Source organism: Poecile atricapillus, chromosome 11, assembly GCF_030490865.1.
Source record: "Poecile atricapillus isolate bPoeAtr1 chromosome 11, bPoeAtr1.hap1, whole genome shotgun sequence".
Taxonomy (NCBI): domain Eukaryota; kingdom Metazoa; phylum Chordata; class Aves; order Passeriformes; family Paridae; genus Poecile; species Poecile atricapillus.
Window position 1 is genome coordinate 10,917,426 of NC_081259.1, and position 12,799 is coordinate 10,930,224.

General features: G+C 40.3%; 1 protein-coding gene across 1 annotated transcript; it reads right to left on the bottom strand.

The window, feature by feature from the left end:
- Positions 1–316: 316 nt before the first annotated feature.
- On the bottom strand, positions 317–8,656 carry SLC24A5 (solute carrier family 24 member 5). Its single transcript, XM_058846735.1, has 9 exons — positions 8,562–8,656; positions 8,136–8,315; positions 6,775–6,858; positions 6,582–6,685; positions 6,164–6,264; positions 5,119–5,402; positions 3,976–4,182; positions 1,187–1,288; positions 317–639 (listed from the first exon to the last, which is right to left on the bottom strand). The coding sequence occupies exons 1-9, from the start codon at positions 8,653–8,655 to the stop codon at positions 317–319; spliced, it is 1,479 nt and encodes a 492-aa protein (XP_058702718.1). The 5' UTR covers position 8,656.
- Positions 8,657–12,799: the final 4,143 nt, after the last annotated feature.

Here is a 12,799-nt window from a genome sequence, read left to right on the forward strand (position 1 = left end):
TGACCTTTTTTTTTCCCCTCCAATGTGTATCAACATTGTAATGTAAAAAGTAGATGTCTTTTTCAGAATTTTGGTTTTATATGTGTGTTGTAGTCATACTGTAATTCTTGACTCTAAAAGAAAGGGCTCCAATTAGGCTGTGATGTTTTTGTTCTACTTAATATTACTTTAATGACATGATTTAGTTCTGTATATAAGATTTAGAGCCCAGTGGGAGTTTGGAGTTGTTTTTTTTTAATTTTATTTTGACTAAATGAAGAAACTGATAATTTTTTCCTGCTTTTATTTTTTTCATCAGCATAATCACTGATTAAAACTAGTTACCACAGACCCTTGTAGGATTGTTTCCTATGATGCCAAGTTCATATAAAATTGATAATACAGTAAATACTAAGTACAGGACAAAACAAATAGTTCCCAATTTTTTATCTATTTTCCAGCCATTCAGGTGAACTGCCAGAAAAATAAAACCAACAGAACAGATAAGAGAAATGGCTGTGTATGTCAGACCACTGCTGTTCACTTCTATGGGTCCTGATGTATTTATGAAGGCAGTTTTTATAAACCAGGGTATTCCCAAGCAGAGCATGTCAAATACATTGGATCCTACAATGTTAGACATAGCCATATCTCCATTTCCTGTAAAAGAACAAATACAAATAAGTTGGCTTAATTGTATTGCATGAAATTGCCAAACTGTTTTGGAGGAACAGACTGCCAGCCCTCAGTTTCTCACAGAGCACCCTTTTCAGATTTTGCATTGGAAGAACTATAGTTATGATTCTACGGAACATGGGTACCACAACCATAAAAAGTCTCCCTAAATCACCAGCATCTGCACAGTTGCACTTAAAATTAAGCTAGACAGGCTATTATAAAGTCCAGTTATGATTAAAATACAGAGACCTACAGTTGCATTCTGCAGTAAAACTGTAATACTTAATCAACAACAAATAAACCAATCTCAAATACTTCTCTGAGATACTGTGAGAAGTTTTTAAATGTCTGAGCCACAGCTTTTTCAGGTAAGCTATTTATTTATTTTTAGTAAACTTAAGCTCTAGAATCTGGAGCACAAATTTTGAGGTAACTCCTTGAATTTATCAAAATATTGACTAGAATTCTTTTTTTTGTAGTACCTTTTAAACACATCCATTGGCATGAGACTAAATACTAAAATCTTTACCTTTTCGAGCCACCAGCACACTTGCAACTGTATCTGGCACACTTGTTCCTGCTGCAAGTAATGTGAGACCCATTACTGACTCTGGGATACCCAGCGTTTCACCTGCAGTTGAGAAATAACAGTAGAAAATACAAGTGTGATTTTAGTTTGGGTTCATCCAAAGAAAGTGCTTCGGACTTTGTTTGCTGGAGAAAAAATCAGTAATCATACAGTAATTTCAAATAAAATGTGTGAGCTAACTTAACTACATGGAAGGTGACTGAACCACAAAGCAGTTAAAACAAAGAGTTACAACAAATATCCTTTCCTTGTTCTTCAAGTCTGCAGTGGTCAAGACAACAGCAATGATGGTTTTTTTCTTGCAGATAAGGTAGAAGTTTTAATATCTATCAAATGACTACTCTTTTTTTTCAGTTTTGCGCATGTCCTTGTTAGTGTTCAAAAGTCTCATGAAGCAATAACTCTTAGGATCGTTCTTTTTAATCCCCTTGGGGGAGGGGAAAAAGCACATGAATTTTCTTGGGGAGGACAGTCATTAAGATATTATAAGAGTACTGTCTCAACTACATGCCTTTACCATTTCACTCCATTTAGAAAGTGATTTGGAAGAATCAAAGTACAGAATTTTTATATGACTTGTAAGTACAAGTAACCCTTTAGAAGTATAAGTTCCTTTAGGGAAATACTTGTTTAAATTAAAAAAAAAGTTTTAAGTTGTTACTAGAAAGGCAACTGGTTTTTCCCTAATCTCTGTTTTTCTTAGCCTCAGATAATCTGTAACCATATTAATTTCTAACGTAAAATACAGGGATTCTTCAAATTTAGCAGTTGTACCATTCAGAAGCATCAGTATGCTGAAGTACTTGATACCTCTAGTCAAGCTACAAATAAATAAATTTTTCTTAAGCTTTTTTGTTCTCTAAAAAATATCTTAATATTTTTATTGTTGAAATCTGAGTTCTTACTTGAAATATTTTGACACATTTAATAAGAGCAATTTTATTTAGATAAGAGGCAGTACGCTAAGCTAGGTCAGCAATGCTTGTCTATTACTTACCGGCTTAGTCTAGAGCAGCCCAGTAAATTTATGTTTGAAACTGTTAGTTAGTTTCAGAGGGACTAACATTATCCTGTTGCAGAATTTGTACTCTCTTTATCCTTCCATCACTTCTAATAGATTTGTAGGATGAGGGACCAACAAATCAGCTTTTATAAACCATCCAGGCTGGAAAACAATGGTTCAAACCAAGTTGAAATATGAATGAACCAGCCTTACATACCCAACATTAGTTTCTAGCCCTCTGAAGGTTATAAGACAGAATATAAACTCAGGAGAAACTTATTTTTTCTTTTTATTAGCTAGATTTATCTTCTATTTAATGTGTAGTGGTTTATTTTTTTTTTATGGCAACTGACCATAAAGACAAAATAGTCTTATTTTTCTAGGCTTTTGTTAATTTTGTGTATCAATGTGTTGCTATAAGTAGTTGAATTTTCTTTGCCAGCAACAGAAAGATGTACTAAGTTAGGTTTGTTCATGACCATCCCAGTTTAGTGCCCCAGCTATGACACCTTTGTGACATTCTGACAGGCTGATTATGCAGTGGTGGAGCCTATGAGTCAACCTTCATGAGAGCCTGGACTTGAATATATTGTGTATTTAACTTGTAGTGTTTTAACATGTAAATAGAATATAATTTACCTAGAAGTAGTGGGCCAAAGATCCCAATACTACCTGTGATGACTCTTGAAAATGAACTAATACAGTTTCTGAATCTCCACCATACCTACTTTCATATGAATTAATGCTTTGTCTTCTAGAACAGCAATAATCTTGATTTGAATCCTGTTTCAAAGGCTTTTAGCATCCAGACAGTGAACCCTTGCTCATTAGGTACAAGTGGAAAACTATTTAACCAAGGGGTTAATGTGGTGGGTATAATATCCCACAATCTACTAGTAATTTCTCAAAGGTTTACTGAATGTGTAGGTCTCTTTCTGCACTGAACAAGGAGTTATTCATATCTGAACTAGTATAATGCTTGAATAGGATTAGTGAGCTATAATGTAAAAATGTCAAGCTTTGAGAAATTTCTGTAGAGTTTTAATTTTGTTTTCTGCTTGTTCTTAAAAAGTGGATGTCTTTCAAGCTGACTGGAGAAACAATGAAATGAGGAGATTTAGTACCTCAAAGTACTTTTAGGAGAAGGTTTTTACATACAAGTTCATACCCCTTCTCTCACTTAAATGCAATCCTTTTACTGCCCCACTTTATGATGCAGATTTGTAAGAGGTCCACATACACACACTCTGAGAATGTTTAATAAACACATTTGAGAAGCTTTTTGGCAGTTAATTGAATGCCAAATCTCTTACTATAACATTTGTGAAAAACACAGGTGTAGAAATTACAGATTTTTTCCAGTCTTAGAGGATTTCATGTTGGTCAGCCTTCAGCATGGCAAGTTTATTCCTGTGTGTCTAACTGTTTTGCTTAATGAAGCAGGTTAGTGAAACTGTGTTTTTAAAAATAGACCGGGTTTTTTGTAGCTACATAAAGTTCTCATTCATGTGATGATAAGCAGTGTGAAGCAGCTAAACTCAAAAGTGTTCCGTCATTGGATAGAAGAGTGTGGCAAATTAAGCAGTCAAACTTAAGTTTCTGTTGTTTTTCTTTGTTGTGTTTTTTTACAGCACAGTCTGAGTTGCTAAACTAACTTTTAAAGGGAAACCTCACAAGTTTTTCAGTGATTCTTGACTGATAGAGCAACACCATTTTGGGTACCTACCTGCTATTGTCACCATCCATACAAGAACATAAGTTATTGCAGAAATCCATGCTGCTGAAATTAAAAATGTCACCATGAACCAGTTCCTCCAAAACTGTCTTCTGCAATCTGGTATAGTTAAATAGAGTAGTGTGATAATAGGAAGGGATAACACCCACAAAATTCTCTTCATATCTGCTTCAGGCATGGTGAAGACATTTGGATGATCTGTTAAAGAAAAAGTAATTTTTAACTTGTAGCATTAAGTTTGAATCCATAGCATACGGTATATTACTATCCTCTACTTGTGAGAATACTGAAAAAAGGTGAAAAATACTTCTCCCTCAAGTTTCAGCTGTAGTATTACCCAGTACCTACATATCTCTGGACAAAATTCTGAAATCAGGATACTCTGGGGAGATTCTGCTTGTACACAAGAAAAGCATTTTTTCACAATGAGAATAATCACCAGTAAAAAAATCTCCCCAGGAAATGGTGATTCCCGATGTTGCACACTTCTAAGATTCAGCTGAACAGCTGCTGGCCCATCTGGGACCTTGCTTTTGCCAGGAAAGTTTGGATGAGATGGTCCTTGAGATCCCTTTCCAGCCTAGTATTCTATGATTAAAATGCTTTTTATTACATCACCAGGGGAGAACTAAGGTGGGTGAAAAATGGATTTCTTTATAAGGGTTTACCCACAACATTTACCAAGTACCAACTGCTGTTTTTTGCCTAAGAGGAAACATGACCACATGTGGCCACGTCACAGCTATCCCTTTACTTCTGATATTATGCATATTTTGGGCTAGAAACCTGCCACTATCATAAGGAAATAGTGTATATTAGTACAGTACCTGTGTGGCTTTCAGGTGATAGTGCATTTTACAACAGTGTTCCTGAGAAGTTTCAAATACACACAACAAAGAAGTTCTACCATGACACAGATAAGCAACTGTCCTTGCATTCCTCTAGCAACTAACTTCATATAAAAACTATCACTCTGATTTTGCTCAATGTTATATTCCAAGTTATAATGATGATCTACTTGAATACTAGGCTGGAGTTCTTTTGTGAGCAAAGTCTTAATCTGAGAATCTGCTCTTGATCAGAATTGAAGACAGGCATGCAGAGTGCTAGAGACAGCTGTAGTAATGCCTATACCTTCAGAGATCTCATCGAGCCCGTGTAAGCTTGTTGAAAGTTGAGAGTAGTCCAGCTCATCTTGAAAAATTCCGCTGTCTGTTCTTGACTGTTGACGAATTAGGGGTCCACTCTCATCTCTCCATCCAACCAGTGGCTGCTGCTCTGCATTCTCTTCCATAGCTTTTGTAAAACACGCACAGCAGGGACTGAACTTTTTCATGAGGTATTGGTTGATTTTAATGTCAAAACATAGTACCAGAATATAACACCCATATATCAATAATAGGGATGCACTTTCATACCTAGAATGAAAAACAAGTTTTATATAACATGTAGTATAAAGTAACCCAATTATTGGCATAAGGAGAGAGAGAAAATTTGCATGAAGAGCAAAAAGAGAACACACAGAAGCATCTATTTGCAATTGTATGGCTACTGTCATGGAAGTTTGTGAGTGTCCCCATGTCTTTCAGCAGTTTGATTAACTCCCCTCCCCTGCAGAATCTTGTTTGTATATTGTATAGCTGCATGTTTTTTCAGGGGATCTTACTGATTGAATATTTTCCTGATGTTTGCAAAATTGAGTCTTCATGTGATGCTTAAATGATAAACTTCAAGAGACATAATGCTGGACCTGACTGTCTTGTTGAGGTAACAGGAGTTTCAGTGTTCATGGAGGAGTTAAAACTTCAGAAACTCATGATCTTCTGGCAGACAAATATTTTTCTGAACAATGCTGCTGTGAAAGAAAAGGCTAAAAAGGAGTAAATGCTGAACACTAATTGATATGCCAGAACAGTTGTGATAGAGATTGTGAAGTCTGTACAGACAAACCTATGCAGATCAAACTTCATCAATATGCAGAGTTTGAATGTTTAGGTAATAATCTTTACAAGCATTGTGACTTTTTAAGTTTTTTAAAGCCAACAGGGTGTTTATTTCTGTTAGTGAACGGCAGTTCAGGCTTCTTGAAGTTTGGGGCTTGGGGATTTTCATTTGTTTTTCAAAACACCGTCTCACAAATCTCCAGTCAACGGGAATTCAACACTACTTGTGCTCTTACCAGTAAATTCTGTTGTCAGATATCATCGCAAGGACCGCTGCTGCACTGATGGTATATGCCAGACAGTCTCTGAACAGCGGCCAACAGGATAGCCTCGAAACCTGCAGATCAGTCATGTACTTTTCTTAAACCTCTCTGTAATACTTTCACTAAGTGCTGTAAATGCTGCATCAATATGTTGTTTCTATATTATGTAAAAATTAAAGATTCTTAGGAATGACTTAAGTATGATATTTAACAAGTTAGTGTTTTTAAAAACTTTCATAGCAAGTTACCTTAAAACTGATTACATGCTGGTTTTGCTACTAAATAATAAACTTGGCAGTTGTCATAGTAAGTCTCTCTTGGCTTTTGTTGGCAAATGAGAAAGGATAACTATTTGGCTCCTGGGAGCAGAACTATCAAAGTTGATACATACCACACTGGAAAACAGCCCACAAGCTGCAGAAATACCAAGAAGATTATATATTGCTGATCCAAGGATGGTGCTGACACCGATATCTCCCTTTGTCACAAAAGCTCCTGTAAGGAAAATGACTCTCTGGTATGTTTCAGTTTGGCATGCAAGGAAAAGAATTCTACGTTATAAGGAGTCAAAACACATCTCTTACCTAGAAAAGCAGTGACAAGCTCTGGAGCAGAGCTTCCAGCAGCCATAAAAGTTGCTCCAGCAACATCCTGTGAGAGGCCAAGGCCTGAGGATAAAACAAAAAGAATTGCTTAAAAAAATTTGATACTTCAGTAGCCTGTACCCTTTACTCTCATTAGTATATAATGTTAGCTACTACTACAGTTGAATAAAGTTTATTTTCATACAGTCAAGGCATTTATATGAGATTCATAAATAATATATTGAAAATTAGCCTGATCTATTGGGCTAATTTATTTCTAACTTCATTACAGAAATTAGTTTAAATCTCTTGTAAAATCAGCATTTGTATGCAGGATTTAACAGTGTTTCTTATTGGTAATAATTGTGGGGAAATTCCATGGACTGTAGTGTTCTACTGTTTTATGATCCATATCAAGTCTGTCTATATTCCAGGAAAATCTGTACTATTGTTGTCTTCACATACCAGAAACATAAGTTAAATTCAAACCAGTGCTGTGATCTTAAAATCAAATTTTCACTTTGTATGGACAGTATAAGAACCTGTGCCTTGCTTAAGAGAAATGAGATTTTTGTTCTGGCAAATTGACTTTCTGAAATGTAACTCACTCTGTAGATGAAGTCCTGCACACAGAGTACAGGGACATATGGCTGACAATTGCAGAAGTCTGACAAATGCTTACTTCTCATCAATAAACAAAACACCAGCTCTTACAGCAGTGTTTAAGCTTATGTTTTCTGTAAGTGTTCTGATTTGGAGAGAGTTTTCCAGTTCAGGGATGAGTTTCCCTAGGGAATTTTGTTAATTCTTGGCAGTGAAAAGCTGAACTTCTTGCCAAGACCATCTCTTTACTTCAGTGGTCTGCTGAAGCCAGGGGAATTGTTGCAGGATGATTAGATTTCTTAGAATCGTGGTAACCATAGAATTCTTGTCCCTACTGTGTCATACCTTTAGTATGTTAGCAGTAGCTCATCCTGTTACTTGTTCACTGCTTTCAAAGAAAAACAAGCCCTAGAAAGAGTTTTGGTTTCACACATCACCATCCCTCTTTTTTCCTTTTACTAGTAGTTACCTGGACATAATACTGTGTAACTCAAAGTTACTTGTCAGTTTAGTTAATACTGAGGATTGTTAAGATTTTCCTCCAGGCAGAAAGAAAGCAAATATTAAATGAATACCTATGCAGTGTAATCAGGAGTTTTTTTCAATAAAATACTGATTCTGTGTATCAAATTAAATATTGTGTGGACACGTGTGCATGGAAAGTGAAACTTTTCTTTCAGAGCACTTTAACTGTGAAACTTTAAAGTTTTATGCCAAGCTGCTTAGTTTTACAGGAAAAAGATCGGGATGTCACTTACATTCACTGATGATCTCTAAGGAAGGTAGGAAGTAATCATCGCATACAATGGACACGGCCAAAAACATGTACAGTATAATTATGAAGTAGATAACGATTCCTCCATCCTTCCTCTCCTGCGGTGTGAAAAATCCTTCAGGAAACTCCGATGAAGAAGAGAGGACGCAACGCGTCCCATTTTCTGAAAATTGAGTGGAAAAGTGTTACACATCCTGACACCTTCCCATTCCTCAGGCCGCGGGACGTCTGCGGATTCGAGCCCCGGTGGATTTCGCTCTTTTCCCCAGCAAGTACCGCTGCAGCGATGCCACCAGAGCGCCGACACCTGCGGGACGGGCTGTGCAGCGCTCGAGCGGACCCCGGTGCCCTCCCGGTGTCCCCGCTCCCCTCCCGCTCCCCTCCCGGTCCCCTCCCGGTCCCTCCGTACCCGCGGGGTTCCCAGCGCGCTGCGCCCGCGCTCCCCAGGCCGCGAGCGCCGCCAGCAGCACCAGCGCCGCGCGCCGCCGCGCGCCCGCCCGCATCGCCCGGCCCTGAGCGGGGACGGCTCCGAGCGGGAACGGCCCTGGACACGGGCGGCCCTGAGCGCGGGCGGCCCTCAGCCCGGGCGGTGCCGAGCGGGGGCGGCGCCGAGCGGGGCGGCGGTGCTGGGCGACACCGTTACGTGGGGCCGCGCCCCCCCTGCCCTCCTTGACCGCCCCTCAGGGGTCCCGCCAGCCCCCAGGTTCCACCGCCCCTCAGGGTCCCGCCAGCCCCCAGGTTCCACCGCCCCTCTCAGCGCTCCGCCGCTCGCCGCCGGCAGCGAGGGGCCCGGGTGTCTGCGGGCAGCGCCTCCGAGCCCGAGCCGCGTCCCAGGGTCCCACAGGGAGCAGCGCTCCGGCCCCAGCCCCGTCCTGCCGCGTGTTTGGGGCAGAGCTAAGGTTTTGGACGTGGCGAGTTCGGCCTTGGAGCAAGGTGCTGACCGCGATACCCAGGTGCTCTGTGGTGTCTCGGGATGTAGAAGGTGAATTTAAGCTTACTCCTAAGTACCGTTTTTCTGCTGTGACAATTTCTGCTTATTCCCACCGATTCCCAGGGTTTCTGTGCCAGGCTGTGTGAGCACCGGGCTCGCCCTTCACTGGGGCAGATGGCCATGCCAGTTACATGAATGGTTAGCAGGGGCAAAGCTGAGACCCACACACATTTCCTTCCTTCAGACCCAGATCACTGAACTCCTTTGTCTGGTGACCTTTCCACAATGAAGTCATGTGTATAACTGAAGATTAAAGAATAGAATGCAGTCTTTAAGCTTTTATAAAGTCATGACCCCTGCCCCTTCCCCAGTCACTGGTTTTACAGGAAGACAGTTTTTTCCCTCGTATCATTGCAGACATGTTTCCAGAAACATTTGCAACTCCATGATACCAAATGAAGTTTTGGGGCATCCATTTTATTACTTGTTGTTCGTGAGGCGTGGGGCTGATGCTCGCATTTGTGAGCAAGACGTGCAAACCGGAGATTGTTTTGTTTCATTGCATCTAATCCCTCTAAACTCCTCAAGTTCCTTGCATCCATGGTGTTTGGCTAATATGTGATCAACCCCACCCTAGGATACAGGAGATAAGGTGAGAAAGTGGGTGTTTTACTTTTGAATTGAATCAAACATAACCATACAGACACTATTGTCGTATGAATGAGAAAAATTGCAAAACCATCATAATTGTGTGGAATAACAAATTCTGCAGCAATTGCTGTTGCCCATTTCTGATCCCTTGGTGGCCCCAAATGCTTTTTACTAGAGCAAGAATGATTTACAGGAAAAAATAGATAATTTTGGTTTGGAAAGATTTAAGGATTTTCTTCTGAATCCCACTTTCCACCAGAGAAAACAGTACAAAATTCCCTGTCTAAATTACTGGTGGCTCTTTCCTTACATGGGTCAACAGAAAGGGTTTTGTTATCCAGGTAAGTGGTTTCCTTGCCACTGCTTCTCTTCCTTGAAACATATCATTGGCTTACTCTTAAAACTCCAGCACAGTTTCTAATATCAGCTGCTTCATGTCAAAGTAGTTTTGATTTTTTTTCTGGTGTGCTCTTTTTCTAATTGCTTTAAAGTACTTATAAGCCTGCTGTTCTGATGGGAACGAGCTCTCTGCTACAGCAACATGTTCGCTCTGTGGTTAGGAAAGCTCAGTCATGTGATTTCAGGATTTGAAGGTTTTGCTCTGCTCTGCTTTTACTCTGTGTTCAAGCTCTAATTCCTTTCTATAGGCACCCCCTCTCCATGCATAGCTGAAGCAAAGCCAGAGCTTTGATTTTACTGAAGGTTTAAGTCCACTTAGTTTGCTGAGAAGTCATTGAGTGAAGGTGCTGTGCTCACACCATCCTTGCCAAGAACACCCCTGGAGAGAGCAACAAATGGAATAAAAAGCCCCTGGTGTCCCAGCATGAGGAACCACGTGCTGCCTGTCTGCATGCTTGACCCAGCGCAGAAACACGGGCAGCCAGAGGAGGTTTTGGCCTCAGCATTGCTGGCTGCCAGGTCTGGGCTATTGCGGTGTGAGAGAGCATTCTGTGAAGCTGACATCAGTCAAATATTAGTGCAGATTCAATGCATGCTGCTGCATTTTTTGGCTGATGTTAAGGTGAAGTTCCACTCTCTGGTAGTAAAAATAATGAATAAATAAATTTTTTAGAGTTTCAGAAGGAGAGGGATGGGTGGCTGTTTTCTAGTCAGATTGCTACACTAATGCTCTACCAGGGACATGCTGAAAACTGCTATGGCTGCCTGAGCAGAGCCCTCAGAAAGGGTAAAGGGGCATCAAACTACAGCAGCTGCAGCTCCTTTTCCAGTGATAATAATCCGGTGTGAACTGGCTACGATGCATCTGAATGTCCCACACAGAGGACAGGGAGCTGCCTTGCTGCCCAGCCAAGCAAAAGGAGGTTGGGCTGTCTAGAGGTGCGACTCCAGCTGTGTGCAATTAAGGGGGCAGGTGGGAGAGAAAATGTTAATGGGGATCAGCTGCTGTATCTCCACAAATCAGGTGCTCATTTTTCTTGTGAGGAGACTGGGACTTCAGTACAAGACCGAGGAGCTTTTCTATAAGCAGGGAGTTTGCTTAGGATTATTTAAAGTTTTTTTCTTCTACTTTTTTCACAATTTGAGCAGACTCACAGATAGTGAGGGAGAAAGGCAGGTAAGTTTATCAGAATTTAAGGGGAGCATTAGTTGCTGTTGGTAGGATCAGTCCTTAGATAAAAGAGAGATGGAGATGGCATGATGAATTAATGACTATCTTAAAATAACAACAAAAAAGTATTATTGTGTGGTGTTGGCCCTAATCATTTTAGGAGAAGGAAAGGGTGGTATAGATCCTTGTGAGGAATCTGTGGTTAAGTATAGGTGATCATATGTGTGTAGGAATCCTGAGTTTCTCTGGCTTCCTTAATTATAAACATACTTCTAATATTTCTTATAACTAAAGCTGCAACCTACTGTTTTAATCACAGTGATTAAAGCAGATCCATGTCTGTGTCATCCTTGCCTTGTGGTTTTGGTTTTTGGGATTTGTTTAGGGTTTTTTTGTTTTGTTTTATTTTTGGGTAGAGGTCTATGTAAAAATATTCTGGTTGGGCTGAGTTTGTTTGAGGGTGCTCAGACAGCCCCAGGGCTGGTATGAGGGAAGCTTGGTGTTAGCTGTCCCTCAGTGTTATGGCTCCTGCCCCAGGATGTAGAGCCTGTGCACAGCTGTGCTTTTCCTGTGTGACAGCCTGTGCCTGTACACACCACTTATGCTCCCAGTCATAAGGCCTAATGTGCTGGCAGACAAAATAAGTGAAGATGTTTTCATCCTCAAACCAACCAAACCTCAATATTGTTGTGATAATCTGGTGTTATTCCTGTTTGGTAGAAAAGCTGAGGATGAACAGGGCATTGACTACCTGGCCTACTGCTGTGTTGGGGGCTGCACTAGGGCTGCTCAGAGGATGAGTTTCCACACTCCTTTTCTTCTCTCTGTGCAGCTTCTGTGGCATCTCTGGAGTGTAAAATGGTGGCTTTTTAAAGAGCTGATAGAATAAATTCTCTTGCCCTGAGGTGCTCAGAAACCACCCTAAGGTGATGAGATAAATACTTTACTGTTGCAAAGTTAAAATGAGTCTCTTCAGTGTAACTCCATTATTCTTCATTTAAAAGATAAATATACCGTCATTGTCAGATCAGATATTCCCCTTTGTCAGCATTTCATGGCTCACTTCCTGGGAATAGATAGATTGATGATAGCTGTTTAATATTCTTTCCTTCATAACCACCAATTTGAGAGTTGCCAACTCTCATGATGGCTGCTGCTTTTCTTAAAGCATCAACTTGATGTACATTAGCCACCCAAGAATTAGAGCTTGCTTTCTCTTTTTTTCAAATACATAGTTGTAAAGAAAGCTTGAAAATAGGAATCTGAACATCTAATGCTGGAAGCAAATAAGCACATGACTATTATTTTCAAGCTAATCTCAAGACTTCTTAAGAAAGGGGTGATAGGTCATTCTTGGCTTTAGAAAAATGTCACAGGAAGGATTTGATTTCTGACCCTTGGCTCCAAGATCCAAATGCTCTTGCTGGGAATATCTCTGAAGACCGCTGGAAGATACAACTCAAATGCAGTCCCTGGTGACAACCAGGAAAGCAGC